The sequence below is a fragment of the Parastagonospora nodorum genome (genome assembly GCF_000146915.1).
Source record: "Parastagonospora nodorum SN15 chromosome Unknown scaffold_5, whole genome shotgun sequence".
Lineage (NCBI taxonomy): Eukaryota > Fungi > Ascomycota > Dothideomycetes > Pleosporales > Phaeosphaeriaceae > Parastagonospora > Parastagonospora nodorum.
The window spans coordinates 256,223-283,040 of record NW_001884553.1 but is presented as its reverse complement, the minus strand read 5'-3'; the positions used below and the strand labels follow the sequence as shown (position 1 = coordinate 283,040).

Sequence of the window (26,818 nt, the reverse complement as noted above, 5' to 3'; positions counted from 1 at the left end):
ACGGCGACACTGGACGGCAGATGGGTACTCAGGTACTCAGCAAAGACCTGTATGTCCTCGAGGGTGGCTTTGATGCGTGTCCCATTGATTTGGCTCGTGCGTCGAATTTCATTGCCGTCGATGGCGAATGATACCAGAAGCTTGTTTGTGCCAGGAGCAAGCCGCGGTGAGATGATGATGCGATCGAGATCGCGGCTGAAGCGAGAAAGAAAACTGTCCAGAAGGTCCAATTTGCTCAACGCCTCCACAACGGTACTTATGTCGACTGTAGCCTCTCCCTCGAGGGTGTCCTTTAACGAGATCTTGTGATTTGTGTTGTCCACATTGATCAGTCCATTCCACGATTCTGTCACATTTTCGATGATTGCCTTCTTCAGCTGATCCTCCTTCGTCCGCAAGACGCCTGCCGCGCGCGTTGATTCAAACGATCCAAGTCTTTTGAAGGCACCATCAGCATCTTCCAATGTATCCAACGCGTGTATGAGGTGTCCATGTGCAACGGCTCCTTGCGCCGAGTCTAAGACGGTTGAGATGTCCCGCAACTGTTCAACCACTCGCGCCAGGCTCTCGTTGTACGCGATCTCGGTGTGTAGCAGGCTGACCTTGCTGGCCGCGTCTTGTACTTGTGCAGTATAGGCCTTTCCCTTCTCTGCCTCCTGCACTATCTCTTTGGCGGTATCCTGGGAGTGTTTGATATCATCCTGCAGTTTGCGCGCTTGGGCGATCCAGCCGTCGACATCGGAAGCGGACTTCGCGAGAGATGGCGCGTATTTCGTTCTATGGCACGTGTCAGCTTTGCCTGGCACAAGCATCACCTCTTCACATACCTTGGATGTCCTCTTTTGCCTTGCCAACGAGCTCTAGTAGCTTTGGCAGGGCGCTCGACGGCACGGATGCAGATGCCACATGTTCGTCCTGCGGGAACGCTCCGTGCTCGACCGATTGCAGTATGGCATCGCCGAGTTTTTCGGCGGATACTTGCGTAGACATTGGCGTTACAGCGTGTTTTTCATATCATCTTACAGAGAGGAGCGAAGCTTGAGGTGGCCGATCAGCCGTCGCAACGTAGCTGTTACCAGCACTCGGATTACCTCATGGGCCCGTGCCCACCAAGCTTCAATTCACTTGCCCCGCCACAGCTAGTGCCCCGCCACTGCAAAGACACCTGCCAAACGCTGGAACTCGGAGTCTGCTCACAATAGACTGCCCTGTTCTTAGTTGCATCTGCCAGCACCCATAACAAAGACTTGGCAAAAATATCTTCGAACCACCAAGGTTGCCACACGCTCTGCCGGAAGAACGACAGTTTCTATTCGCAAATCTTTCATTGGTTCAGTGGGTTTGCGTTGTTTTCTCCTTCTCTTCTGTATCTTTCTCCCGAAAGTAAGTCACATTCATGGTCACCACCTCTATTACGACCGGTCCGACCTGTAGCTCCACGTGTATCACAGCACTTTCAAGCAGACCAAGCCGATCACCTTCTCAAACGATGACTTCGCAATGCCCGAATTGCGACTGCCACCTTGTTTGCAAACTCTTTGCTAGGCCATTCTTGTTTGCGTGTGGCTGGACGACAATGGTAGTACTAATTCGGTAGCGGACAAAGGGCCCCTGCGCACTACCAATCTGAGCATCTCGAGGAAAACCTTGAGACTCCTCCAATCACCCATACTATACGACAAAATGGGGTCCGTACAACAAGACTCTCACTTCAAGAAAATCCAGAGCTTCAAAGCCGACTATGCGGATGCCACGTTCACGCAGTATGAGTCGCAGCGAACAGGACTACGGGTGGTAGTTGTCGACCGGAAAGGGCCAAAGGTGTACGGAAACTTTGCTGTAGCCACTGAGATTCACGATGACTCCGGCTCTCGTATGTTTGAATTTATCCATCAACTGGCGCTGCTGACAGTGCGCAGCGCACACTCTCGAGCATTTGTGCTTCATGGGCTCACGACAATATCCCTACAAGGGTGTTCTGGACAAGATCGCGACCAGGTCATATTCCGACACGAATGCCTGGACTGACACAGCTGAGACAGTTTACACATTGTCGACTGCTGGCTGGGAAGGTTTTGCGCAACTTCTGCCAATCTATCTGGACCATCTCATAGTACCCACTCTGACTGATGCCGGTTGCTATACTGAAGTACACCATATTGACGGTAAAGGCGAAGACGCAGGGTGTGTACTTTTCTCAAGCTATTGATTTTGTAGCTAACAGCAAAAGCGTCGTCTACTCTGAAATGCAAGGTCGTGAGAACCTACAAGGCGATTTGATGGACCTCCAGATGCGTCGCTTGCTCTACCCGGAAGGGGACGGATACCGCTACGAGACTGGTGGTATGATGAAGGCGCTACGAGTGCTGCCCGCAGAGCGCATTCGCCAATTCCACCGTGACATGTACCAGCCGAAAAACATTCGGCTTGTACTCATCGGAGAGGTCGAGCACACCAACCTCCTCAGTATTCTGGACAAGTTCGAGGACTCCATCATCGATAAGGTACCCGCCTACGATGCCCCCTTCAAGCGACCGTGGGTAGAGTCGAAGCGCACACCGCCACTGAGCAAGACTGTAGTTGACACAGTAGAGTTTCCAGAGGAGGATGAATCTACTGGTGAAATCCAGATCGCCTTCCTCGGGCCTGAGTCTATGGATGATACTGCCGAGACAGCCATCAACACTCTACTCTATTACCTTGCAGGGTCTTCTGTCTCTGTCTTGGTCAACACACTAGTTGAAAAGGAGAACCTCGCAAGTCAGATCTATTTCTACACCAAAGGACATTACGACATGATTATATGGTGGACCATCAGCTCTGTTGAGACATCCAAGCTAGCGGAGGTAGAAAAACGCTTCTTTGAGGTTCTGAAAGATCACGCTTCCAGGCCACTTGATATAAGCTATCTGAAGGATTGCTTACACCGCTTCGAGCGTCAGACACGATACGCCTCCGAGATTGGCAATGACGAGTACAAGGACTCTGTCATCAAAGACCATCTGTTTGGCAACAGAGACGGCTCAGATCTTGAGAAAGCGATGGCCAGCTTGAAGGTATTTGAAGAATTGGAAGAGTGGACAGAGGAGCAGTGGCGAGCATTGCTGAAGAAGTGGATGTCAGATGCGCACCATATTTCCCTGCTTGGCAAGCCGTCACTCGCACTGTCAGAAAAGATGAAGGCCGAGGAGGTCGCCCGTGTCAAGGCCCAACAAGAGAAGCTCGGTGAAGAGGGTCTTAAAAAGCTCGCAGAGAAGCTCAAGGCAGCACAGGACGAGAACGACAAGCCGATCCCCGAAGAGATTATCGCAGGCGTAAAGGTCCCTAGCACCGAGTCTATCCACTTCTATGAGACCGTTACTGCTCGTTCTGGCCTCGCGAAGAAATTGGGCACATCAGAGAACAAGATTCAACAAAACATCGACAAGGACGAGAACGGCCTGCCTCTGTTCATACACTACGAGCACATCCCTACGTCGTTCGTGCACTTTGGCCTAATTCTCGGAACCGCCACATTACCCACCGACCTGAAGCCTCTGCTTGGTGTATACCTTACGAACTTCTTCGCTACACCTGTCGTCAAGGACGGCAAGCGCATCGAGTTTGAAGAAATCATCACAAAGCTTGAACAAGATACCATCGAATACAGCGTGGACCGTGGCTCCGACGTCGGTAACTCCGAGATGCTCTACATCCCCTTCGTCTCCGAGGCAAGCAAGTTCGAAACATGCGTGCAATGGCTGAAGACCATGCTCGTGGACTCTGTCTTCGACGTCGAGCGCATCATCACCGCCGTCAAGAAAATGCTCGCCGACGTCCCCGAAGAGAAGCGCGACGGCAACAGCATGGCCTTCGCCGTCGACCGCATGGTCCACTACGACGCCGCCTCCTCCGTCCGCGCAACAAACACTCTCGTCAAAGCCCTCTACCTCAAGCGCATCCTCAAGCTCCTCAAATCCTCCCCCCAAACTGTCATCGACAAACTCGAAGCTCTCCGCACCCACCTCCTCACCTTCTCCAACATGCGCATCCTCGTCACCGCCAACCTCGAGACCCTCACGTCCCCCGTATCCACATTCAAACACCTCCTCTCCGCCTTCCCCGCCCCCGAAAACCCCTCCCTCATCCCCATTGATGACCGCAATGCCGTCCTCTCCCCCTCCGGCAAGAACCCTGGTGGAAACCACTTCATCATCCCCATGCCCATCGACTCCAGCTTCGCCGTCTTCACCTCGCGAGGCCCCAAGGGGCACACCAACCCGCAACTCCCATCACTAATGGTTGCACTCGCCTACCTCGACGCCGTCGAAGGGCCCATGTGGCAAGCAATCCGCGGCAACGGCCTCGCATACGGCACAAACTTCTTCCGCGACCCGGAGACCGGCCTGCTCAAATTCAGAATCTACAAGTCGCCCAACGCCTTCTCCGCGTACAGCAAGGCGAAGACGGTGGTTGCCGAGTACGGCGACGGGACGCGCACGTTCGATGAGCTGGCGCTTGAGGGCGCGATTAGCAGCATTGTACGCGAGTTTGTCGACGAGCGCGCGAGTATTTTGGATGCGGCGAGGAGTTCGTTTGTGGATCTTGTGACGCGCGGGGTCGGCAAGGACTGGCAGGATTGGGCGCTGAGGGAGGTGAGGAAGGTCGGGGTTGAGGATGTGAGGAAGGTGCTGAGGGAGGTTGTGGGCGGCGTGTTTGTGCCCGAGAAGGCGGATGTGGTGGTTACGTGTGGCGGGATTATGAGTGATGTAAGTCTTTTCTTTCCTGCATTCCTATTAGAGACACTTGACACTAATGCGTGCGTTTTCAGGATCTCAAGAAGAACTTCGAAGAAGCTGGATTCAAGCCGCAAGTCAAGCAACTCGTCGACTTCCAGGACGCATACGGCCTCGAAGGCGAGGACGATGACGCAGAGGATGATGAGGAGATGCTCAGCGGCAGCGACGACGGGAGCGAGAGTGGAAGCGACATGTCCGAGTAAACCTCACAGCACATCAAGTCAAACAAGCAATAGAAGTAGCCATCATAGAATCAAATCTTCATTCATGAGAAAACGTCCCCTTCTCCATTCCCATTTCCCAATACTCTCATATCCCCCTTAATCATATTCATACACAAACACAATTCCGTTCCTAATCCTTGCAAGGCCGTTCAATTGCTTGCCCCTCGCAATTCGTAGGCTAGGCCGTCCAAATATTGCCACGCAAGTATTTCATCTCTTTCATCTCATGCTGATCCGTTGACCAAGACGCCCTCAATGCAAAAGCAGGTAGCGACGACCGACAATTGCGCCAGCCAATCGACCAGCCCCAAAAGGTATTTTCATCGTTGCCATTGCCAATGAAGAGTAGTAGAAAAGAAAAAGAGGTATAGGGCTCTGTTTTAAAAGAGGTATAAGGTCTGTTGGAATTGTAAAGTTCAGGTCCACGTATTGGGACAGCCGGGGGGAATCACATATGAACCCAAAGCAAGCCAAAATGAAGGCGAGCTGCCAGAGAAGAAAACGCCGCTTAACAAAAGGGAAGAAAAAGTGACTCAAAGCCGTGTCATGGGCGCTTCGTTTGCGGAAACCAGACAGAAAGTGGTGATATGCACGTTGCGAGACGTAATATGCACGCTGCGTGATGCTCATCATGCTCATGCTGTTGCTCAAGCATCCTCAGGCAAGATGCGCGCGAAATGCTTCTCCCAGATCCAGCCTACAGTCTTGGAAGGATCATCTTGGTTACGAGCAAGCCATAACTCGCCCTTCATGCCAATAACGTCGAAGATCTCACCGGGCACGTAGACAAGATAGGGTATACCGCCCTCGCGACGATCATGGGCAATATTAAACTCGAAGAGACTGGCGGCCAAGAACAAGACTTCTGGCTCGTCGGAGTCGCAGGGTGTGGCGGGCAGCTCTTCGGCTGAGCCGCGGGCTGGAGAGTCAGACATGGGTAGGGCCGAGTTGAAGACCCCAGAGCCACGGTGGGAACCAGGGAGAGAGATGGTTTGCGAGTGCGGTGCAGACATGGAGTGCTGCATCGGCTGGGAGGTGGGCACAAGGAAAGATGGACCCAGCGAAGGAGGGAAGTCGAACTGGTTGGAGCCATATGAGTCGCGGTCATCGAAGTCGAATGCACCATCAAGACCCTGGAACGCGTGGTTGCGCGATGACCCAGTGTTGCGGCGCTCGCGGTGAGAAATGACTGTTGCTTCGCTGTCGTCAGAAACAGGGCTGAGAGCACGAGCTTCACGGAGCGAAGTGGGTCCTGCGGCAGGTCTACCAGCAGGACCGCTCTGATACAAGGAGGGGTAAGCGGGACCTGCAGGCGTTGAACGCGGTGGAGGGTTTTCGTATAGTCGTTGTCGGTTTGCACCTCCGTACCCGCCGCTGTGACGGTTGCGCGGCTCCACGATAGAAGCTTCGCTGCCGATCGACTCAGTGCGACGAGAAGACGAGTTACGAGCCGAGCCAACACCGTCAGAAGATAGCGTTGGAACAGGGGACACCATGTTCGAGATGTCGATCAGCAAGTTGCGGTTGACGATGCCCAGTCGGTTAGCAAGATCCTGCATTGGCTTGTAGTCCGAGTTGAAACGCTCAACATAGGACTCAAGGTCGTAGCGCAGAGAGGTGGTGTGTTGCGGCTCACTCTCGAGGAGCGGCAGGATCTTCTTCGAGCAGGTCTTGTACCAGTCCTTCTGGAGGCACATGAAGAGCGTCATCAGTGTGCGCATGAGACCTTTGGTCCTCTCGTAGAGTAGCGGAAGCTCGTGCTTGAGGGTGTCGTTGATCGTTGTGAACTTATTCGCTGACTCTTCGAGATCTGGATCAACCTTCTCGCCGCGGTCGATAGCCTGCTTGTGCTTGACGTAATAGAGCAAGTACTTCTTACGCTGCTCGATCGTCTTCTGGTATGCGACCCACATCTCCCACAGGTCTGCGACAGGCTTGAGCACACGGTTACGCACAGCGGTTTTCTGTATGACATTAGCAAAGACCTCAGAATCGAAACGGGTTCAACTTACGTGATCTTCCAGAGCCTTGTTCTGGAGCTCGAAATGAGCCATTGCCCACTTTCGCCACGTACTCTCCAACTCGGGATGGACCGAAGGAGCCACTTCACATACCGAGACAAAGCCAATGAAGACGATGTTGAGTTGCTGGTAGTGCTCCGTGATCGCATCAAGATACTGCTCGAAGTCTCGTATAACAATCTGGAGCTGGAAGAAATGGCCACCAAACTTTTGCTCTCGTGACTTGTAGTCCTGGTCCTTGAAGGTCTTGTCGGCTTCATCGTAGGCTTTGTTCTTATCGACCTTCGGAATGAACGCCTTGACAAACGTCTTGCCAATGCCCTTGCCTTTGGTCTTTTCTTTCCTACCCTCGGATGTTGCGGCCCGGAAGGTGTCTGCTCGCTTCTTGGCTTCGTTGATGCGGCCGCTAATTGCCAAAAGTTCTTGCCGAGCTGCCTTGATGTGAACGAGGTCGGGATGGTCGGGGTCACTGGAGTTCTCGAGTCCATCGAGGAGCAGTGGGTACTTGAGCAAGCGCTGGCATGGTTTCAGCAGCAGTGAATCAAGATCCCAAGCCTGTGTCATGTTCTCGACCTGCTCAAAGCAAGCAGCGACCCAGCCAGTAAGCTCGGGGTTGGCTTGGTGTTTCTTGATGTAAGCAGCTGCGTTCTCCTGGTTGAGATAGTACGTCGTGTAGAGTCGTTCCATCTTGACTACGTTCTCAAGAAATACTTGGCCAACTGTAGTTTGGTGGTCGTTCTCGAGTGTGCAGTTCTCATACTGATTCGGAGAGTCTTCGGACGGCCTGGGAACGTTCAGCGCAGTGTCTGACGGGTTGGAGGGTCTGGAGTCGGAGGAGTCGCGATTCCAGGGTCCAGTCGGCGGAGGTATGTCATAATTGACAATAGGCTTGGCAGCCTTCTTGAACGCGCGAAACAGTGACAGCGAGAACTTCTCGAGCTCTTTGCAGTTACTGAACAGGATTTTCTTCTCCTTCTCAGTCATAAGACTCTGTGCGGTAGCCTCGAAGATGTTATGGGCGATCATCATGTCGATACAGAACTGGTGCTCCGTCGTAAGCAACTCCTCCAAAATTCTGTATCGCTTGATTAACGCTTGTTTTGCAGGATCAGGCGGACCGTTCTCTGTTGAGCCGCGTGACGGTGGTGCGGAATCTGCTTCTACCATTGCCGGAGCGCCATAACGCGCTTCGAGGCCTTCATCGTGAGATTGGCTAACTGGCGTAGCGGCACGAGCAGGATGCAACTCCATGTGCTCGCTCATGGCCGCTACAAGTGGATACTGATGTGAAATGGGCGGGTGCGGCGCGTAGTGTGATGTTGTGTGTTGATCAATCGATGGTTGTGTGGGCGGCGGTGGAGGTGAATAAGCGGGACGAGGTGGGGTGTGCTGCGAGGAAGGTGAAGGCGGCATGTCTTCGTGATATGAAAGGCCTAGACCACCATTGGTCCAAGCGAGCTGCGGCAGTTCGATCCCATTTGTTGAAGTGCAATCAGTCGTTGTACTATGCAGAGTGTAGTCATGTGATGGTCTCCCTGATGAGCTGCCGGAGGGCGAAATGTCGTCTTGAATAGTAGTCGCATTGGATCCTTTTGACCCACGAGAATATCTTCGTGATTGCGGTGGGTATATAATTGCTGTCCCCCCGACCGCAAAGTCGTGTTCGTCTTCTTCCACCTCTTCGTGCGGGAAGTTCACTGCTGGTCGAGCTGGGGACGCCATTTCTCTTTCTTGGGCCCGTGCAGCTTCCTCCCCTGCGCCGTTGGCATCACTGAGCAATCGCGCGAGATACGTCTCAGTAGCCTCTTTTGAGGCCCAGTCCTTGTGTTGCGCGACAACAGGCGACACACGCTGCACCCTTTCCCTCGAAACTGATGCTAGCTCAGGCGAGATCACGGGCGATTGGTGGTACATATTAAGGACAGAGTTAACGACGCTATAGGTCTCCGCGTTAAAAGTTAGAGGTCCGGCCGCGCGGTATGGAGCAAGGCTCGCTGAATCCTCCGGGCGCAGTGACTCGCGGTTGCCGAAGGGATCCACTGGTGAGTCCTCCACATCATAGTGGGGATTGGGCTGCCTAGGCACCATGGTAAAGCCTTGGTCCCCAGAGTGCCCATATGTAAGAGCTTGCAGGCTTTCACTCATATCTTCAGTACCAGGTTGCCATGCCTGCTGTGATTGGTCATCTCCGAGCATGATGGGTATCGACTCGCGCACACCCAACTCTGACTGCTCGATTTCTGGAGAGCGTGGAGCCGGCTGTCGCCCGGAGGCATGGAAGACAGTGGCTTGAAGAAGCTGCGGCTGCTGTTCTTCGTGTGTCGTGGGAGGTGTGAGCACGAAACTGCCAGGTAATCCCAGTATTGGGGATTCTTCGAAGTCCGTAGTGGCTGACAATGGCTGCTGAATCGGCGGCACTGACAGTCGGTCGGTCTGCAGGCTGAGACGCTGCTGGTAGCCTGACGAGGTATGATGGTCCTCATGGGGCTGTTGGTCTGGATGGGGCTTGTCTGAGGGTTTCCCTGGGGAAAGAGGGTTCTCGGAGCTGACGGGTCGACTGTGATGTGAGCCGAACGCGTCATCAGGGAAGTAGCTGTGCTCCCCAAATGCACCAGAGTCGCGAGCATTTTGCGCTGGCGATTGTAGCGGCTGTCTCTCTCTCGAATTTCGCAATCGAGGCGACAGTGGTGGGGCATTTGCAATAGCTGTTATGCTCGGGCCGCTCCGGGGAGCTGCTGGTGACTTCCCCCGTTCTCGATATCCGCGATACGCTAACGAGGGAAGAACAGACTGCTCTGCCCCGCCCGAGTCCGCGACGGATCCTACTCCCATGTGCATTCTGTAGAACCGTGTCGGCGATGCACGATTACTGTGGTTCGAGGCACGGGTCGGCGTGTATCTGACGGACCGGCTGGACGAACTGGTGGTGTCTGAAGTGGCGCTCAGACGTCGGGCACGCACTGGTATCTTGGACGCGGGGGATGGGCGGACAGGAATCCGTGAAGATTGGCCAGCAAACGCGGACATGGCACCACTCCCGGAGCGACGATGGTGGGAGCCATGTGGCGCGGCAGACGAACGTGCAGCACCTGCTGATGCCCCCGCTGATGCCCCCAAAAGTGCGTCCACGCCCGGGGCCTCTTCCTCGGTGCCTTCAAACGTGGGAATGCCGAAGCCAGGCGATGTGACATCCTGGCCGCTCACAACTTCTCCGAAGAATGGCTGTCGCCCCGTCGACGCTGGCCGGCTAGCTGATCGAGTCGTGGGCGAAGCAAGCTTCTTCCGCGTGGGTGAGGTGTGGTGGTCGAGGCTGCTCCTACTGCCTGTTGTTCGTCTGGCAGCTGCCTTCCGGGGCGTGGAAGGCGCGGGCTGGGGTCGCTCCCTCGGCTTCAGATTGTTGAACTTGTACGATCCATAGGTCGCCTCTTTGGTGGGACGCGCCGCTGAGGCCGTCGAGGACACCGAGGCATTGGAGCGCCTGGACGGGTCAAATCCCCCCACTCGACCCGGGCCTTTGCTCCTCGATCGCACCGCCGGCGACGAGCTGGCGGGACTGCTCTGCGGCGAGCGTTCGAATCTCTCTGCCAGCGCTTTTACTTTGTTTGACACCTGCGGGGAAGCGCGTGTCGGGGTCGCGGTCGCAGTCGAGGCCGGGCCAGAGACAGATCTCGGGCCAGCTTTGTTGGGCGGGCGTACGGCGCCGTTCGCGGTGGGCTGGCGCTGGCGGGTGGTGGCCATGTCTGGCGGCAGGGCGACTATCTCGTGCTGGGTGGTGGAGGTATAGGCGGACTTGTAAAAGTCATCAGGGGAGGCGTCGTCGGGTGGGTCGTCTACATTCCGGGGCTCGGAGGTGCCATCGAGCTGGGCCAGCGTCGTCGAGTGCAGCCAGCTGGCAACCGAAGGATATGCATAGTTATGCACTTGATCAGACTCTGCCATGTTGTTACGGCACCATGGTCCTGATTGCAAGAGCCTTTCCTGGCGCGAATCAAGGCGGCGGCCAGCGCACTGAGACGAAAGCTTGCCCAATCACTCTGCGGGCGGAGATGGCAGCAGCACAAGCGCAACCTTCGTCGAGGACCGGGGTGGCTAGAGACAACTCACACGCGGGCGCTTTCAATCAATTCGCGGAGCGGACCAATACAATGGGGGGCAGACGTCGACTAAGTCTTCTCGCCGGCAGCGTGTTGTTTCAGCCGGATGCGAGTTGGACGGCCGAACACCAAGTCACGGCGCGCGAAGAGAAGCGCGGATGGCGGAGAGCAGGGAGAGGCTGAGAAGGATGGCAGACAGAGGGCTAATGACAGGGTAGGCAGGGCAGAGGTGGGAGCGAGGTCAGTGATTGTCGTGGGAGATCTACCGGAGTTTGGCCCACACTTCCACGTCTGGTACTGGTACACTCTTGTCAAGCAGCTTGACCGTGGCAGGCAGCCACTGTACCTATGGGCGCGGGACAACGGCGCTGTGGGCTGACGTCGCACTGAGGGATCACTGTGAGCTGCAAGGGCACAGGAGATTGATTGACCTTCAGCGCACGACTACCCGCGGCGCAGCAGCAGGTGTACCGGCAGCGATGGCATTTATTGATTACGGGGGCTTGCTCGACGCGAGCCTGCTGCGGAAGTGTTCCCCAGCGATGCCAGGATCAAGCTGTGACCTAGCGCAGCGAAGAATCCGCAGGGTTCGCGATCGCCCAGCGCCCAGAGACACGGGTTACGACTCGCATCTCCCGCAGTGTGATGGGCCAGCATGGGACGACAAGACCTCAAAAGACAACACCATAACGTGACATGGCACATACTTGAGCGTTGGGCGACCAGACGAACCGTTGAAAACCCTCACGGCCTCCTAAACTCAATTGCGCGTGCACTCGCGTCCGCGCTTTCCTCCTTCGGGACACCAACCAGTATCAACAACATCCAAGATAACAGGCCCATCGATGCATCGCCGCCAACATGAAGAGAAAACCCGCGACGCATGCGAGTGGGGGTCCTCGCAAGAAGGCCAGGCGCGACAAACCTGCCTCGGCCTCACCACCTGGCCCTGACCATCCAGTGCTGCGGCGTCTCTACCCCCAGGTCCTGACTCTACGCCACCATATACTATCTCGACTGCCCAAGTCCTCGAAGGGCAGGCGGCGCCGCATAGCCCAGCTCGGACTGGCGACATCCGCTCACGACGATGCCCCAACACGTGATCTTGACGTCCAACTGGGACAGCTGCTGGACTTGGCCCTGATTGGCTGCGTCCCAGATGCAGAGCCCGGGAACATCCAACACGAGGCCAAAGAACGCGACCGCGACCGCGAACTCGAGAGCTTCACCCAGCAGCGTTCGCAGAGCAATTCAGGCGGCACCTTCAAGTCTGGTTATTTTCTGCAAAGCGAGGTAGGTCAAGCAGCGCACGGCACCGTCTTACAGCCCTGCACGTGGCTGTGCAGCCAGATCTGGTGACTAAATGAACATAGGTCGTAGACTTTGTGATATGGCTCTTGTTCCGGCGATCGACAGCTCACAAGCCATCGCACTTGCTGTGCCACGGCTTCCAACGCGCTGCCCACGCAGGGCGGACACACAACGAGCATGGCGAGCCTACTTCCTCTGTGCCTGGCTTGGTCGAACGGTCACCGAACAGCCATGTGCGCACGCTGAAAGAGCCGACATGGTGCAGACTACTTGCTTTGCTCGGCCAGCGTGGCGATCGTATCATCATCGACATGCTTCTGGACTGCGCCATCTTTCTGCCTGTCACTGGTGGAATCGGCAATTACATTCAGCTCAGTGGCATACCCATGTCAGACTTGAAGCCAGATGAGAAACAGAAAGAACAAACGCTGCACAATGAAACCAATCAACCCACCAAAAGTGTCCCGTTGAACCAGCATGGCGAGAATCGGAGCCCTAGCGCCATCACCTTTGTCCGCAGTCGCATGTTGTATGCAAAGGCAGCACTAAATGCGAAAGGAGGAGTTCGCTTTGGCATGCGCCACATCCGTTAGTTGCCACATGGTTTGGAGTCATGCGTCAAAACTAACACTACCACAAGACGTGCTGAATCGATTGTCTGACCGGAGCGACCAGCTTCAGACGATACTGATCCTACGATACATATTTCCCAGGCAGTTTGGCCTACACAATGCATTTACGTCCAAGGTCGATCGTCGAGAGACTGCCATGCCCTTCAAGGACTACACATTGCGTGAGAAAGAGATCCACCAAAGCATGTGTAGAGCCCTTGGTGACAAGGCCACTGACCCGGAAGAGACGAGAAAGTGGAAAACGCGTGTACCAAAGCGTCTGCGTGGTGCTACTGTGGAGCTGATAGACAGAATGCGAACCTTGAACCATCGATGTTCGTACACTGAGCTGCTCCGCCATTATTGTCCTGTCGAGGTACGTATGGTGCTCAAATCCTGCAAGACGGCCGTGCTAACGCGACAGACCCTGCCACTCTCATCCAAGCCCGAATGGAGAAAACACAACGTTCGACCAGACTCCGAGAACAGCGGTCCCTCTACTGACAGTCCGAATGAGAGTAACCTGATGACTGGCCCTAAAAACGACAATTCGACTGAGCAGGCGTGTTTCACAGACATGGCGTGCTCTACTGCTGATGTCTCGGCTTTCTGCCGTGCCGTGGTGGCAAGGGTCATACCAAATGCTTTTTGGGGCGACGAAAGCAACAAGCGTGTCATCATGTACTGGGTAGACCAATTCATCTCGTTGCGAAGATTCGAAAGCCTCAATCTCCACCAAGTTACACAAAAGCTTCAGGTAATTTGTCACTTGTCTCCTGACATGTCTCATGTTGATTGACTTGCAGATTACATCCATTACCTGGCTCCATGTACCGGGTCAGCATGACACCTCCAAGCTAGCCAAGTCAGACTTTGAGAAAAGAAAAGAGCTGCTACTGGAGTTTGTCTATTGGCTATTCGATTCCTTTCTCATACCTCTGATTCGTTCAAACTTTCATGTTACAGAATCAAACGTGCACAGAAACAGACTTTTCTACTTCCGTCATGATGTCTGGCGCATGCTCACCGAGTCGTCATTGACGGCATTGAAGTCAAGCATGTTCGAGCACATGCCTACGGAGCGTACAACAAAACTGTTGTCGATGCGACCGCTCGGCTTCAGCAAGATCCGACTGTTGCCAAAAAGTCACGGCTTTCGAACGATAATGAACCTCAAGAGGAGACAGCAAGTCGTCAAAAATGGGGTAACGTCTCTTGGTCGCAGTATTAATTCGGTAATGACACCAGTGTTCAATGTCGTTACCTACGAAAAGGTCAGTGCTGCCTCATTGTTCCGCATCTTCCTGCCACTAACGTCCACCAGTCACTTCAACCCAACGTTTTCGGGAGCTCTCTTTTTTCTGTGACAGATATGTTCCCCAAACTGGCAGCCTTCAAGGCGTCTCTGAAACAGCGCAATCTTGAGCAAGGCCCACTTTACTTCGCCAAAGTTGATGTACAAACATGCTTCGATACCATACCACAGCAACGGCTATTAACAATGGTCGAGAGCCTCATGTCTATGCAAACGTACCAAACGGGCAAGCACGTTGAAATTAGCCCTCTAGGTGCTTTGCAAAAGCTAGACGGACAGCACATTGATCCGTTGCCCGTGAAGAAGTATGTCGCTCATAGTGGCGCGGCAAAAGACATGGCCTCATTTCAGCAGCTTGTGCAGAACAAGTTCGTCGGACTGAAATCCAATACAGTCTTCGTCAATACGAATCTGCAGCAGCAGGAGACCAAGGACGACCTGATGCGACTTTTGCGTGAGCATGTGGAGCGCAACCTGGTCAAGATTGGCAAGAAGTTCTATAGACAGAAGCAGGGCATTCCCCAGGGCTCGATTCTATCAAGTATTCTGTGCAACTTCTTCTACGCAGAGCTTGAGCGTGACGTCCTCAGCTTCGCGCTCGGCGATGACTGCTTACTGTTGCGACTGTTGGATGACTTCCTTCTGATCACGATCAAACAGCAACATGCAGAACGATTCCTTCGGGTAATGCATCGAGGGCATCCTGAATATGGGGTCGTTGTCAAAACATCAAAGTCGCTGGCAAACTTCGACGCTGTTACAGAAACTGGCCACTGCATACCCAAAGCTGCCTCGGACAGCAAATTTCCATACTGTGGAGTTTGCATTGACACAACTACGCTCGAGGTCAACAAGAAGAGTGAGCGGTCTGCAAGGACTGGTAAGTTGACGTTGATAGTGGAGAAGTGTGACTGTGGAGCTAATCTGGACCAGATGTTGAAGATTCTTTGACTGTCGATCTGGCAAAAATGCCTGGCCAGACCTTCCATCGCAAGGCTCTCAAGTGAGTTCCCCACCCTATACCAGCATCATCGTCCCGGGAGGAGCGGCCATCCACTTGACCCATCCATTGCTGTGGGCCCCAGGGCGGGAAGCGAATATTGGTCGTGTACTGACTCGGAATAGCGCGTTTAAAATCCAGCTCAAGGCCATGTACATCGATGCATCGCTGAACAGCGTGTCAACGATACTTGGCAACCTGTACCAAAGCTTCCACGAAGCGGCGGTGAGATGCCTTGAATATGTGCGCGTGCTGTCTAGAGTGCGGACGACTTGTTCAAGTGTGCTTATCAGTACGTCAATACTCTTCCCTAGACGCCAAATGGTCGCCCAAAGCGTGGAATGCACATGCAGAGTGGGCCAGTCAGGAACCAATTCCCAAGAGCCGACCTGATCAAGCGGGTGCAAGGTTACTGCATGGGCGATCGCGGCTAAGACTTCCGGAAACCAAGTTTATGTGCTGACCAGCGTACTCAACAACTACAGAAACGGTTGACAGCATCATCGCGCTAGCCTTTGTAATGCTTCAGCGGCGTTCACGCTCGCGCAGCGACAGGCCGAAAAGCGCCGTTCAGAGCGTCATCTCGCGCCGACACCTGCAATGGTAAGTGCGGCGTCTCAAATTTCGTGGGGTCGCGACTCGCGACACGCCGGAACGCGAGCCATGGTTCGCAACGTGAACACTGCGGGGTTTGACGTTCTTCGACGATGCTAACGATCGGTAGGCTCGCCTGCAAGGCTTTTCTCTCGGTGTTTCAACGGAAACAGACACAACATCGCGCACTGTTGGTTTGGTTGGAGCAGGCGTTCAAGGCGGCGCGCATCTCGGACGAGCACGAGAGGCGCTTGCTCGACTGCGCGATCAATAGACAATGATATGCATGCAACTGCAAATGGCCCACACGTAGCGATCACTGCTGATCAACTGCTTGCAAGCAGCAAGTAGAGGCGACACTCTGGCTTGTCGACATCAAGATCTCTGCTAGGGTGGCACAAGTAGCGGCGGCAGGCCGACACGTTCAAGCTGCACGCCCAACGGAGACGGCGCCTTGGCCTGCAGACCGGTGGAAGTGACGGATCGAAGCACAGCGGTCGCACAAAATCCTGCTTCGCTTCCGCCTTTGGCAATCGCGATTGTGGTCGCTGGTGCTACTCGACGATAAGTGGTGTTTCTATTAGTGGAGGTTAATGATTGGGTAAGTGTGTTAATGACGGGGGTGGGCGTGGTGGTGGTGATGTCAAGCGCTGCAGACGGGCTGGCACACCAGCCACTCTGTGGGCGGTTTCACGTCGACGCAGTAAAGCCGCCCGCCTAGTGAGAAGAATATCATGGATGGCAGGCCCTGCCCGCGGTGGCCCTGCATTGCTTTGTTGCACCTGTTTGTCTCGCCATGCGCGGGTCTGTAGTGTAGAGCAGTTTCCCCCAGATTCTGCAGCATATCATTCAGACCGTCCCCCGCCGCACTCGTCGCCCGCTTTGCTTGCAATCAAACTCGTGAGGCCAATTAGCCGCAATCGTAGGCCAAGGGCAGGTACCGGTTGACGTACAGGGATGTGAACGGACGGACATCTCCAGAAAAGCACGCTAGGCCCCCTGATTCGACATGCCGTCCACCGTCTTTCGACACCCCGACGCTGGCGAGAACCACAGTCCGGACGACGGAGTGCATTTTATTGCTCACCACCGAGCCCTGTATATCATATCCGAGCATGATTACGTCCACTCCTTGAACTGCTTCCCCAAACGCGACTCGTACGCGCACTTCTTCACCGACCGCAAGGCAAGACGACCAACAAGCCTCTCGCTGTCAGACCGCCGCAGACCGCCCCGACCGCTGATGGCGACCCTCACGTACTCGTCGCAAGATGGCCACCAGTCCTTTGGGGGCCCGCCGGGCAGCCCGCCCGATCTCACCAACTCCAAGTCGTCCAAGTCGAGCAGCTTCCACTCTTCGAACCATTCCGACTTTGGGCCCGGCGACCTGAGCAATCTCTCCCACTTCGAGGACATCAACCTGGACGAAGCATCGAGTGGCCCGTCTGCCTTTCCTTTGCCATTGAGCCCGTCAAATCGCGTCATCTTTGAAGCCTCGCGGCCCATTACCTCCGGCGGACGCAGCTTATCGCACAATCATCCAGCCCACCATTCGGTCCGCGATCTGACGAGCACTGCCAAATCAAGATACCCGAGCTTGACCAGCAATGCGGGACAACGACAGCCAACTCAGCTTGCTGCGCCAGGCAAGCAGTTGCGGAGAGGCTTCACCTCGCCGTCTGCGCCTACCCTGACCACCCTGGGCCTTGCCGCCCCAAATCGCTCGTCGCGCTCTCCCTCGCCTTCGAGCGCTGCCAAATCGCCCATAGCACCCCGCACATTGTCACGGAAGAGTTCCCGGAATATGGACGTCTTGCCGTCGCCGTCGGTAAACGCTCGGAGGCAGTCATGGCAGGACGCGAAACGCAAGACAGTCAAGGAAAGGGAGGCGGAATGCGATGACGAGGGAGACGACGAGCTGCCAGAGGATGCATTTATCTGGAATGTCCCCATCTCTCCACGACCAGTGCAAGAGCGGACACCATCAAGTAGTGGCAGCATGCCCTCTCCGAACCCAGACGTTGCAAGTCAGATTCAGCCAGCGTCGAGGAAACCTTCGCCTGCGCCTTCAAGGTCACGACGCTCGCCACGGCCCTCGCCACGGCCCTCGCCTCGCCCCTCGCCTGCGCCGTCGACGAGAGGAAACTCTCCACCTACACAGCTGGCAAGGCAGCCGGCGAATGCCTGGGACCAAAATACACACAACTCTCGACACGGATGCGAAGGTCCTCACAGAAGCGCTGGAGGTGTTCCAGACCGAGTTTGAGAAGAAGCAAGAAGTCAAGCTACAACAACCCGGACTCACGAGGTCAGCCTCGCTGAATCAGCCCGAGCCGAAAGCGAAGAAACCCGTATTACCTCCCGTCCGCAAGAGCGATCCACTCATCGACCCGTTCCAGCCATCAGCCGAGAAGCAGAAGTATCTGTCGCGCACACGGCCGTCTTGGCTTCCGCCCAAGAACCCCAAGGAGGAGAAGAAGCACCTCAAAGAGTACCAGAAAATGTTGGCTCGCATAGAGGAAGCTGGTACGCTGAACAAACTTGGAATGAAATGCTGCGTCAGTCTAACATCTCACAGAACGTCTCGAAGCGCAACGCGTCCAAGAAGAAGCCCTCGCCCGCGAAAAAGCCACACGCGTCAAAGCAGAATACTGGTCCACTCTCCTTCTCCCCAACTGGGCGACCGAAATGGACAACCCCGCCCTCCGCGCCACGCACCGCAAAATGTGGTGGAACGGCATTCCCCCCCGGTTACGCGGCCAAGTCTGGACTCTCGCAATCGGCAACGATCTCGAAGTCAGCGAAGCCACCTACCACATCGCTCTCAAGAAAGCAAATACCACAGAACACATCACCGACGGCACTAAGTCCGTCTGGCCCGAACTCAAAATGTTCGCAAAAGACCAGCCGCTTCATCAGGACCTGATTAACATCTGCCTCGCTTACTCGACGTACCGCCCTGATATTAGTGGTGTGCTGAGTAGTATGGGCATCCAACACATCGCCGCGCTCTTACTCCTCAACCTCCCCGCGCCTGCGGCTTTCATCGCGCTATCAAACTTACTCAATCGCGCCCTCCCGCTGAGTTTCCTCGTCCAGGATGCCAACGCCATGCACGCCGCTTACTCCACCACGCTCCACGCCCTCACGAAGAAACATCCCTCACTCGCATCCCGCCTGGAATCCCTGCGCGTCGAGCCACGGGAATATCTCGCAGATATGTTCGGAAGCTTGTTCTGCAGTAGACTTGGCGTCGAACACGCCGCGCGCGTCATGGACGTGTATGCCATCGAGGGCGATAAGATTCCACCGCGCGTGGCGGTTGCGGTCATGGGGATCCTTGAGGGGAGTTGTATCGAGGGGAGTGCCGAGGATGTTGCAAGAGTACTCAGGGATAAGAGCGTGGAGACGGAGATGGAGGATTTCATGGCAAGAGTGTACGAGGCGGGGAAGCAAGCATAGAAGGAGGAGGAGAGGTGTTGTAAGAGGAAGAGAGGAGGACGACGAACCAAACACGAATTTCACGCAGCATCTATTTGTCGTAATACCAACCAGCCAACTACAGCTACACCAACAACAGCCAGCGAGACAGCATTTTCCTTTCTTCAACACATTGGAGCATTTACGGAGCGTGGGGGCAAACACCGTCCTTTTTTTCTTTTCTTTTCTGTCACATACTTGTTGCCGCTTTTCTACATATGTAAATGTAACTTCTAGACACATGGGATTTGGATACGGATACAGGATGAAAACCCGGGGGACGCGGGTGAGTAGCCAAAGACATATTTAAACATAACTACATAACACTACAAATTACATACAATTGACAAATATTTTACGTCTTGCCCACATTCACATGTCTAGCAGGAGTGAAGTGTTTTGTTTACCTCAACATCCCACCTACCCACCCTTGAACCCCGCCCTCGAGTCAGATGTATACGACAGGCGCGACGTGGCGCAAAGCAAGAAGGTGCGGGAGCTACCGGTAGTGGTTTCGGGGCCGGGGACGCGAGTCGCGAGTCGCGGATTAGGTTAAGGTTTGGACGTGGGACGGACGGGTAAGGCTGTATAACGGCTTTTGGGGGGATGGGATGGGGAGATTACTGGAGGTTGAGGTGAGGCTAAGCTGGATGAGTGTTGTCATTGTTGTGGCCTCTACGTTGTGGTGGGATTGGAATTGTTGCAGCCTTTGGGGTTGCACTGGCTTCTGAGATGCGTGGTTTCTGAGTTGTAGTGGCCTCGTAGTGGGCATGGCTGTTGGAACGAAGTAGCTTCTGGCGAGCGGCAGCCTCTACAAAGTATGTTGCGATACGTCGAGTCTAGATACTGATTAGCGAGGAGAAACAAGGAAGTTAGCTGGTGATAACTCAACAACGATGATCAATGTAATGTACGACGTCAGAAGACCAACAGCAGCAGAATAAGACAACCCGGGTAGGGGTCCAGCCACCCTGGAATTATCTTCCGTCGCCCAATCTCAAGAACGCAACTGAAAGCGAACCAAGGCCCTAACCTAACATGATGATGCTAAAGAAGCAGGCTGGGGAGTTTGAATGTACTACATAGGGTAGCTGAGCCTTCTTACCACAACGAGGCGGAAAGATACAACAGCGTCCCCTCTCCACAATCACTACCCTGAAAGTGCGTAGCTAGCTTCTCTTGTCCTACGCCGGTCTAAACCCAGGAAGGCTGCCCCATGCCTCAGGGATCACCACTTGAGGCGTGCCTGCTTCTCTTCTTGAGATTGGATTGGGGTTTGGTGTGGGCTGTGTCGGGTGACGGAGGGAAGGCAGGTATGGGGAACCTACTTCGTACTCCTTTGCAGCCGGGTATATGAAATAGAAATGTAAGATGATGGCAGAAGATATTGCATACCTGGTGGAGGTGGTCAAGAGTGATGGATCACAACGTAGAAGGTGAGTTGGTGACGCAACGTCCCGCTCACGACGCGTAGTACTCCAGCAGGAAGAGGGAAGTCGCGCCCAGACCGAGACGAATGCTTTATCGTGGAGACATTTTGGGATTCTGGCACCGACAGGCGATCAGCCGTCGCGTAGAAACTGCTCAAACCATGGTACAGCGCGCGTGCTCGACCGCAAATCGAATGTGAGCGCATAGCGGCAGAGCACCTATGGAACGTCAGCATGTACTCTCATGTTGTGAGCAATGAACGATGAATGTGGTATAGCTGAGATCAGAAGATTTATGTTATCGCACACCGTAACCGCCCTGACGGGGGTTCTCTGTGCGAAGTATCTGAGAGACGCACTTGTGGTTGATTAGACCAACAAGAGGAGGCCTCGTCATCATGGAAGAGTGCAAATGGAATTTGAAGACGAGATATGTGACTCACCGCGGGAGTGCTACAGCTGGGATTTTGTGCGATTCAGGCGACGAATCGCTTCATGCAGTGCTGGGTTGAGGGCGCTTCATGTTTGCGAGATGCATGAGGTCATACGCAAGGACCTTCGAAAAGGCGTTGATAATCGAGATTGATGGTGAGATGTGAGCGCTCAGCCATTGTGAGCGCGTCCCACTGAAAAAAGCTGAGAAAATTCGAGTTTTCGGAGGAGGGTTGAAAAGTTTGGGTTGTTGCTAAACCGTGGTTGCTGCTGCCATAATTGTTTACTCCTCCGCGCTAGGACGAAATCGGGCAAGCACGACACAGCCAACCCATGTCGCGTACGCAGTGGCATCACGATGTCATGACACTCTTCTTACAAACTTAATTATCAAATCAGTTGCCTAGATACCGAAGCCGCTTATTGGAGTTGTACTAAACATCAGTCAACGTCCTCGTGGAGTTTCTGTGGACCTCTGAACCTCTGCTTCTGCCATAGCCCTATCGATTACATTCTCTCTGTCTAACCACTGACTGATAGACCACCGAGTTCGCAGAATGTATCTTGCCTGCCCATGTTCACCCTCTCCGACTGCACGCTTGTCTCGTCATACAAGCAAACAAGCAGGATGACAACGACAAACGTTTTCCTGCAATCTGTGGTGTCTTGGAGCTTCTAAAACCCACCTTGCCGATCTCCGACTTCATAGAGGCTGTGAAGTGGATCGTGGGCGCTTCCGATTTGCCGATTCTTTTGATCAAAGCAATGCTCATGGTTAGTGCATATATGAAGCGTAGAAAATCGTCGGGGACAGACGGCATATTCAATCCGGAGTTTTACGACATCCCTTACCTTAAGGAGTATCTCTACGACTCACGAAATGGCATGGTATTGCTCAAGGGAGAGTTCCAGCGTACGTTCTGAGCAGGACAGCAATGCTGAGTATTGTAAGATTAGCGATAACTTCCGTGCGCGAATCAATGATATCCTATCGAGGTGTGTGAAGCAAAGGCAGCAGCATGGAAGGTCGGATTGAGCCAGAAGATGCGAATACCGACTCCTTCCTCTGCTTACATAGGCGGTCGGTCGTATTATCGTGCGGTACTTTTCTCATGGACAAGCTTGAAAGTCTCGTACAATCTAAAGCGCACCACGACAGTCGGCTGTTCCACTTTACTCTTTCCTCTCTAAGTACAAATGCTGTGTTCTGGTCCACTGAAGGTATACTGAAGCTCATGTGGTCTTTCTTATCTTGGTCCAAGAATAGTGTGGAACTCTAGGCTTCCACGAGTGAATACGCCCACAATGACCGCGTTCTTCGATATTCCGCGGCGCGCTTATGACACTAGCTTTCCGGTTCCATTCCCTACCCTTATATATTTCTCCCTCTTTCAAGCCCCTACTCGTCCAACACATAAATCAACCAGCATGGCCAACAACGACCAACAACAGGACGCTCGCGGCAGCTTAGGAAACCTGTCCGCTGCTGAAGAAGCGACTTACCCGACAGACGAAAACATCCTAGAGCAATGCCACCAGATCTTCAGTGATCTTTCAGAGGCCCTGCTAATATTCTTGAGGGCGATGGAGGCAACGGGCAGGTACGTTACGTGCTGAAACTCATCTAAATAGTGTCTCACATACCAACAGGACGAACACTGCGACACCGACCTTTCAGCCACCACGAGCTGTCGCAGAACAAGCCGACGCGTTGGCACAGAGCTTGCTCCGTGATCGCCAAGTGGGTATACCCATCGATGTCCTGTCTCGCCCGATGGGAGTCTCCGAATTCATCTCGACCGCGCACAAGATCTTCGAAGGCCCCGACGAGAATCAGCTGCTATCGAGGCAGATTCTCACCATATATCATGTTTACATGGGAGACTGTTGGGCTGTTTCGGATCCCCATACCCGGCCCATAACCGTGTTCTACTTGAAAAGGTATAACTCACTGTGGTGGGAAGCTCTCAGCGAAAAGTGTCGGATCAGGGAGCTGAGGGCCCAAGAGTATCTTTCGACTCATCCACAGCACGCTTATGACGATTGAGAAAGAGCTGAACGTGGGAGGTCTTAGGGAAACATACGACACCCCGCATTGTTATTGGGCATAGCTCAATCGGAGCGGGATTGACCCGTTCTTCAAAGCGAAGCGACCGTAGTCTGTTCACGTTAGTCACTCATGCTAATAATTGCCCCAATACGGGGACTTAGATACAATACTAGGTATCGCAATCACAACCAACTACATTTCAAAACAAGTTACTTGCCTGTCGTGTCCAGCTCTTTTGACTGCGGACCACTGACATCATATTCAAGCTTACATAGATCCAAGGACATTCGCGACAGATGCTGCGCTCTTTCATCACTGCGACATCTATGTTCAAATTTCTCACGTCGCCCTGAAGCGCTTCGACTTTGTCCTCAAAACCTCTGATTTGTGTCCTGAGCTCCTGCATGCAGGCCTGAGTGTGGGCCTTGGTGATTCCAAGGTCGTTCCGTGTTTGGAGATTTGGGTATTCGAACGTGTTGTAATGCAGCATCGCGTGGGTAGATTGGCGAATTGATTGCTGAAGGGGCTGATGTGGTGTAGATCGGTAGTGGTCGTGGAGAAGCGAGTGCCTGGGGAGACGGCAGCTGCGGATAGCTGATGCCATTGTGATGGATGTAGGAACTCGGTGTTTGTGTCATGTGAGCAGAAGAAGATGAAGCTTCGCAAAGGATATAATATTTTCGTACAAGGCAATAAGGACTCGGTCGCGGAAATCCCATGGTACTGTGTGAGCTTCGCGTTCCGAATATATTCCAAGGCCGGATCCAACCGAAAGCACAGGAACATCATCGCGATTACCTTTCGATCGCAACATAGTAGCATGCAATTCAGAGCGAGACGATATGCCGTGAAGTTTTACGGCTATGCGTCGCGTACGCACGGATTGCGTATAGTGCAGAGCAGCTATCACTTGATTGCTGAATCAAATTACTGCGCGAACACTTGCTTTTCAGTCATGAGGGCGTTCTCAGTCTTCATTTCTCCACCAACACTTTGCGAAAGTGCTAGAGAATGGCAATGTGGCCATCGCTAACAGACGCGACTGCACGGAATTTTTGGAATGCATCTCTGATGACTATCAAACCTATGTCTGCAGCTATGTCCGTAGAGCCTTGCGGACTGACTGGCTGGTCGCCCATATTCACGGAGAGGATGCTCATGGTGGGACCGATAGCCGAGTTGAGGTGTTGGGATTTGTATAAAGGATGGGAAGACTTATCGGCATGTCGCAGCGGCGAGTATATATATCGTCCTAATGGTGCCCTGCTGGTTCAGCAATAGCGAAAGGATTGCAAGCCGAAGGCGTGCCTCACGTGACGAAAGCCCGAAGGTAGATGAACTAAGGATCCAGAGACAATATGAAGGAATGAAAACTGTGGAGGGAAATCTACAATGAAAACTCTGTGGGTACTGTGAGACGACGATCTCAGCTCATTTCTCCTTTGCGTCAGCTAACCATGAACGAAACTATGTATCAAATAATTTTCAAGTATTCCATTACCCACTGGTATCCGCCTTATATGCCTGACAGGGTCTGCGCCTTGGCGTAAATGATACATATCCTTGGAGGACAGATAGCATGGTCGTTGGCCGTTATGCTCTTACTATTGGTTTTCTTTTTGCTGTCACGAGGTCAAACCACGGCGTTGGGCCCTTCCTAAACTCACTGGTTTCTTTTTGCATAGTTGTGTTTGATGATAGATTCATTCTTTCACTAATGCGATTCTCCTTGTAAACACACATGAACCCGAAAACTGGTCTAGGGGGAGGATCAACTTCACTCAGTACCGCTATCCTGCTTCTTCTCATCCTCCAAATGCGTCCTGCGATCAATCCCCAACCTCTTCTGAAAATACTCGCCGACGACAAACTCCTCATACCTCTCCCCTTCCCGCCTCAAATGCCCAATCACACTGACCTTCGCATCCTCATTCGGACTGAAGAAGAATGGGATACTATATCGCTCCTCGCCGCCGATATTCCGCACGCGGTGCACAGTGCTCTGCCACCTGCCGCCCGTCACAAGTTTCAAAAAGTCCGCAATGTTGACGACGAACGTGTTGGGCTGCGGGTGCACGGGGATCCATATGCCATTGCCATTGAGTACCTCGAGCGCGGGATACGCGGTTTTAGACTGGCACACGAGCGTGAACCAGCAGAAATCCGTGTGTGCGCCGATCCCCACATCGGTGTCGATTTCTTGGGGCGGGTAGTGTACGGCGCGGATGTTGGTCATGGGGTGTGTGGTTATGGGATCGAAGTGGTCTTCGGGAAGGTCGAGGGCGAGAGCGAAGATGTGTAGCATGCGTTTGCTGAAGGTGTACATGGCGTTGTAGTAGCGGTAGATGGCGGGGCGCCAGAAGAGGGCGGAGGGGTGCGTGGGCCATTGGTTGCGGGGTTTGGATGTGGAAGGTGTGATAGGGCGGTTTTGCTCCTCGTCCGTGGCGTCTTCGCCCATGAGGAATCCTTCTTTGAGATCTAACGCGTGTCAGTAAGCTTTGATAATGAGGTGGAGGATGGTGTGACTGACCTCCTCGTGTACTAGGATCTAGCTTTCCTTCTAGGAATGCTTCGTATCCTCTGAATTTCTCCGTCTTTTGGTTGTGTATCTCCATCTTGACTTCTTTCGGTAGCCCGAAGAACTTCTCCATAGCCTTGAATGTGTCGCTGAGCATCTCCTCGTCTACTCCATGATTGACTGCGTAGAAAAAGCCAACGCTCCGGCAAGCATCGCCAACCTCCTTTGCTAGCTCTTTCCGATCTTCCAGTTTATCCGAGTATATACGTTGGAAGTCGATCTTTGGTACTTCGTTGAACGTTTCTTTCGCAGCCTTGCCCTTCAAGACACGACGTCGTCCAGGTACACCTCCATCATGGTAGTGAACCCAGCTCTCTGTCACTGTTTCCGTCTGTGTAGCCGACATGGTCGAGAATATACCAACCACTGGCTCTAAGGATGAGATAGAAGTAAGGCCACCGACCAGGCCAGGTCACGACACAAGCCAGTATTATACCCTACAGTGCGGAAGCGCGGCCACGTCCCGACCCTCAAGCAGCTCTCCCGGGTACCGTTCCCGCTTGCAAATTAGCTCCACTCGACGCAAGAATCTTCAAACACGAGCGTCCATCCAATGGCATAGAAACACGTCCAGCCACAGTGACTCTGGTTGGCAACGAAGCAAAACTGCCCCGCGTTATCAGGCGGTATTATAGAAGACTTATATGCCACACTGCGGACAAGCGCGCAAGGCAAGTAACTTTGCCGGGCCTAGGAGATGGACATAGGCACTTGGTCGTACAGGGATGTGCAGCAGATTACACCACAGGTGCATGCATTCGTTACGAACGGGGCGTTGGGCTGCCATGGCGAGTTTCCTGAGTCGGTGTTTCCCATGTGAACAGCAGCAGGAGATGGCTCTTTGTGGAAGGTCGTTGTAGGCGATGGCGGCGTGGTCATATCGACGATACCGAACGCCTC

General features: G+C 53.8%; 12 protein-coding genes across 12 annotated transcripts in view; 4 read left to right on the top strand and 8 right to left on the bottom strand.

The window, feature by feature from the left end:
* Positions 1 to 990, bottom strand: part of SNOG_03470 (hypothetical protein) — a gene marked incomplete at both ends in the record, with an annotated part of 2,582 nt that extends 1,592 nt beyond the window's left edge. The window contains 2 exons of the mRNA XM_001793981.1: positions 3 to 799; positions 828 to 990. Coding sequence (XP_001794033.1) covers positions 3 to 799; positions 828 to 990 — 960 coding nt within the window. The remainder of the gene's footprint in view (positions 1 to 2; positions 800 to 827) is intronic.
* A 693-nt stretch (positions 991 to 1,683) lies between these two features.
* Positions 1,684 to 4,981, top strand: SNOG_03469 (hypothetical protein; the record flags this gene model as incomplete). Its single annotated transcript, XM_001793980.1, has 3 exons — positions 1,684 to 1,911; positions 2,172 to 4,748; positions 4,811 to 4,981. 3 exons carry the CDS (start codon positions 1,684 to 1,686, stop codon positions 4,979 to 4,981), a joined length of 2,976 nt encoding a protein of 991 aa, XP_001794032.1.
* Positions 4,982 to 5,649: 668 nt separating this feature from the next.
* On the bottom strand, positions 5,650 to 10,962 carry SNOG_03468 (hypothetical protein; the record flags this gene model as incomplete). Its single annotated transcript, XM_001793979.1, has 4 exons — positions 5,650 to 6,966; positions 7,015 to 8,304; positions 8,674 to 9,672; positions 9,985 to 10,962. 4 exons carry the CDS (start codon positions 10,960 to 10,962, stop codon positions 5,650 to 5,652), a joined length of 4,584 nt encoding a protein of 1,527 aa, XP_001794031.1.
* A 1,016-nt stretch (positions 10,963 to 11,978) lies between these two features.
* On the top strand, positions 11,979 to 15,361 carry SNOG_03467 (hypothetical protein; the record flags this gene model as incomplete). The annotated part of the gene is made up of 6 exons (XM_001793978.1): positions 11,979 to 12,390; positions 12,534 to 12,957; positions 13,142 to 13,720; positions 14,022 to 14,185; positions 14,410 to 15,234; positions 15,288 to 15,361. The coding sequence occupies 6 exons, from the start codon at positions 11,979 to 11,981 to the stop codon at positions 15,359 to 15,361; spliced, it is 2,478 nt and encodes an 825-aa protein (XP_001794030.1).
* Positions 15,362 to 16,957: 1,596 nt separating this feature from the next.
* On the top strand, positions 16,958 to 19,410 carry SNOG_03466 (hypothetical protein; the record flags this gene model as incomplete). Its single annotated transcript, XM_001793977.1, has 4 exons — positions 16,958 to 17,936; positions 17,987 to 18,124; positions 18,184 to 18,474; positions 18,527 to 19,410. The coding sequence occupies 4 exons, from the start codon at positions 16,958 to 16,960 to the stop codon at positions 19,408 to 19,410; spliced, it is 2,292 nt and encodes a 763-aa protein (XP_001794029.1).
* A 1,580-nt stretch (positions 19,411 to 20,990) lies between these two features.
* On the bottom strand, positions 20,991 to 21,469 carry SNOG_03465 (hypothetical protein; the record flags this gene model as incomplete). Its single annotated transcript, XM_001793976.1, has 3 exons — positions 20,991 to 21,077; positions 21,099 to 21,191; positions 21,407 to 21,469. 3 exons carry the CDS (start codon positions 21,467 to 21,469, stop codon positions 20,991 to 20,993), a joined length of 243 nt encoding a protein of 80 aa, XP_001794028.1.
* A 343-nt stretch (positions 21,470 to 21,812) lies between these two features.
* On the bottom strand, positions 21,813 to 22,063 carry SNOG_03464 (hypothetical protein; the record flags this gene model as incomplete). The annotated part of the gene is made up of 2 exons (XM_001793975.1): positions 21,813 to 21,881; positions 21,977 to 22,063. The coding sequence occupies 2 exons, from the start codon at positions 22,061 to 22,063 to the stop codon at positions 21,813 to 21,815; spliced, it is 156 nt and encodes a 51-aa protein (XP_001794027.1).
* Positions 22,064 to 22,595: 532 nt separating this feature from the next.
* SNOG_03463 (hypothetical protein) lies at positions 22,596 to 23,337 on the top strand (the record flags this gene model as incomplete). Its single annotated transcript, XM_001793974.1, has 2 exons — positions 22,596 to 22,891; positions 22,941 to 23,337. The coding sequence occupies 2 exons, from the start codon at positions 22,596 to 22,598 to the stop codon at positions 23,335 to 23,337; spliced, it is 693 nt and encodes a 230-aa protein (XP_001794026.1).
* Positions 23,338 to 23,429: 92 nt separating this feature from the next.
* Positions 23,430 to 23,944, bottom strand: SNOG_03462 (hypothetical protein; the record flags this gene model as incomplete). Its single annotated transcript, XM_001793973.1, has 2 exons — positions 23,430 to 23,450; positions 23,612 to 23,944. The coding sequence occupies 2 exons, from the start codon at positions 23,942 to 23,944 to the stop codon at positions 23,430 to 23,432; spliced, it is 354 nt and encodes a 117-aa protein (XP_001794025.1).
* A 323-nt stretch (positions 23,945 to 24,267) lies between these two features.
* On the bottom strand, positions 24,268 to 24,500 carry SNOG_03461 (hypothetical protein; the record flags this gene model as incomplete). The annotated part of the gene is made up of 2 exons (XM_001793972.1): positions 24,268 to 24,344; positions 24,425 to 24,500. 2 exons carry the CDS (start codon positions 24,498 to 24,500, stop codon positions 24,268 to 24,270), a joined length of 153 nt encoding a protein of 50 aa, XP_001794024.1.
* Positions 24,501 to 25,117: 617 nt separating this feature from the next.
* On the bottom strand, positions 25,118 to 26,264 carry SNOG_03460 (hypothetical protein; the record flags this gene model as incomplete). The annotated part of the gene is made up of 2 exons (XM_001793971.1): positions 25,118 to 25,818; positions 25,871 to 26,264. 2 exons carry the CDS (start codon positions 26,262 to 26,264, stop codon positions 25,118 to 25,120), a joined length of 1,095 nt encoding a protein of 364 aa, XP_001794023.1.
* A 161-nt stretch (positions 26,265 to 26,425) lies between these two features.
* On the bottom strand, positions 26,426 to 26,797 carry SNOG_03459 (hypothetical protein; the record flags this gene model as incomplete). The annotated part of the gene is made up of 2 exons (XM_001793970.1): positions 26,426 to 26,524; positions 26,684 to 26,797. 2 exons carry the CDS (start codon positions 26,795 to 26,797, stop codon positions 26,426 to 26,428), a joined length of 213 nt encoding a protein of 70 aa, XP_001794022.1.
* Between the last annotated feature and the right edge of the window lie 21 nt (positions 26,798 to 26,818).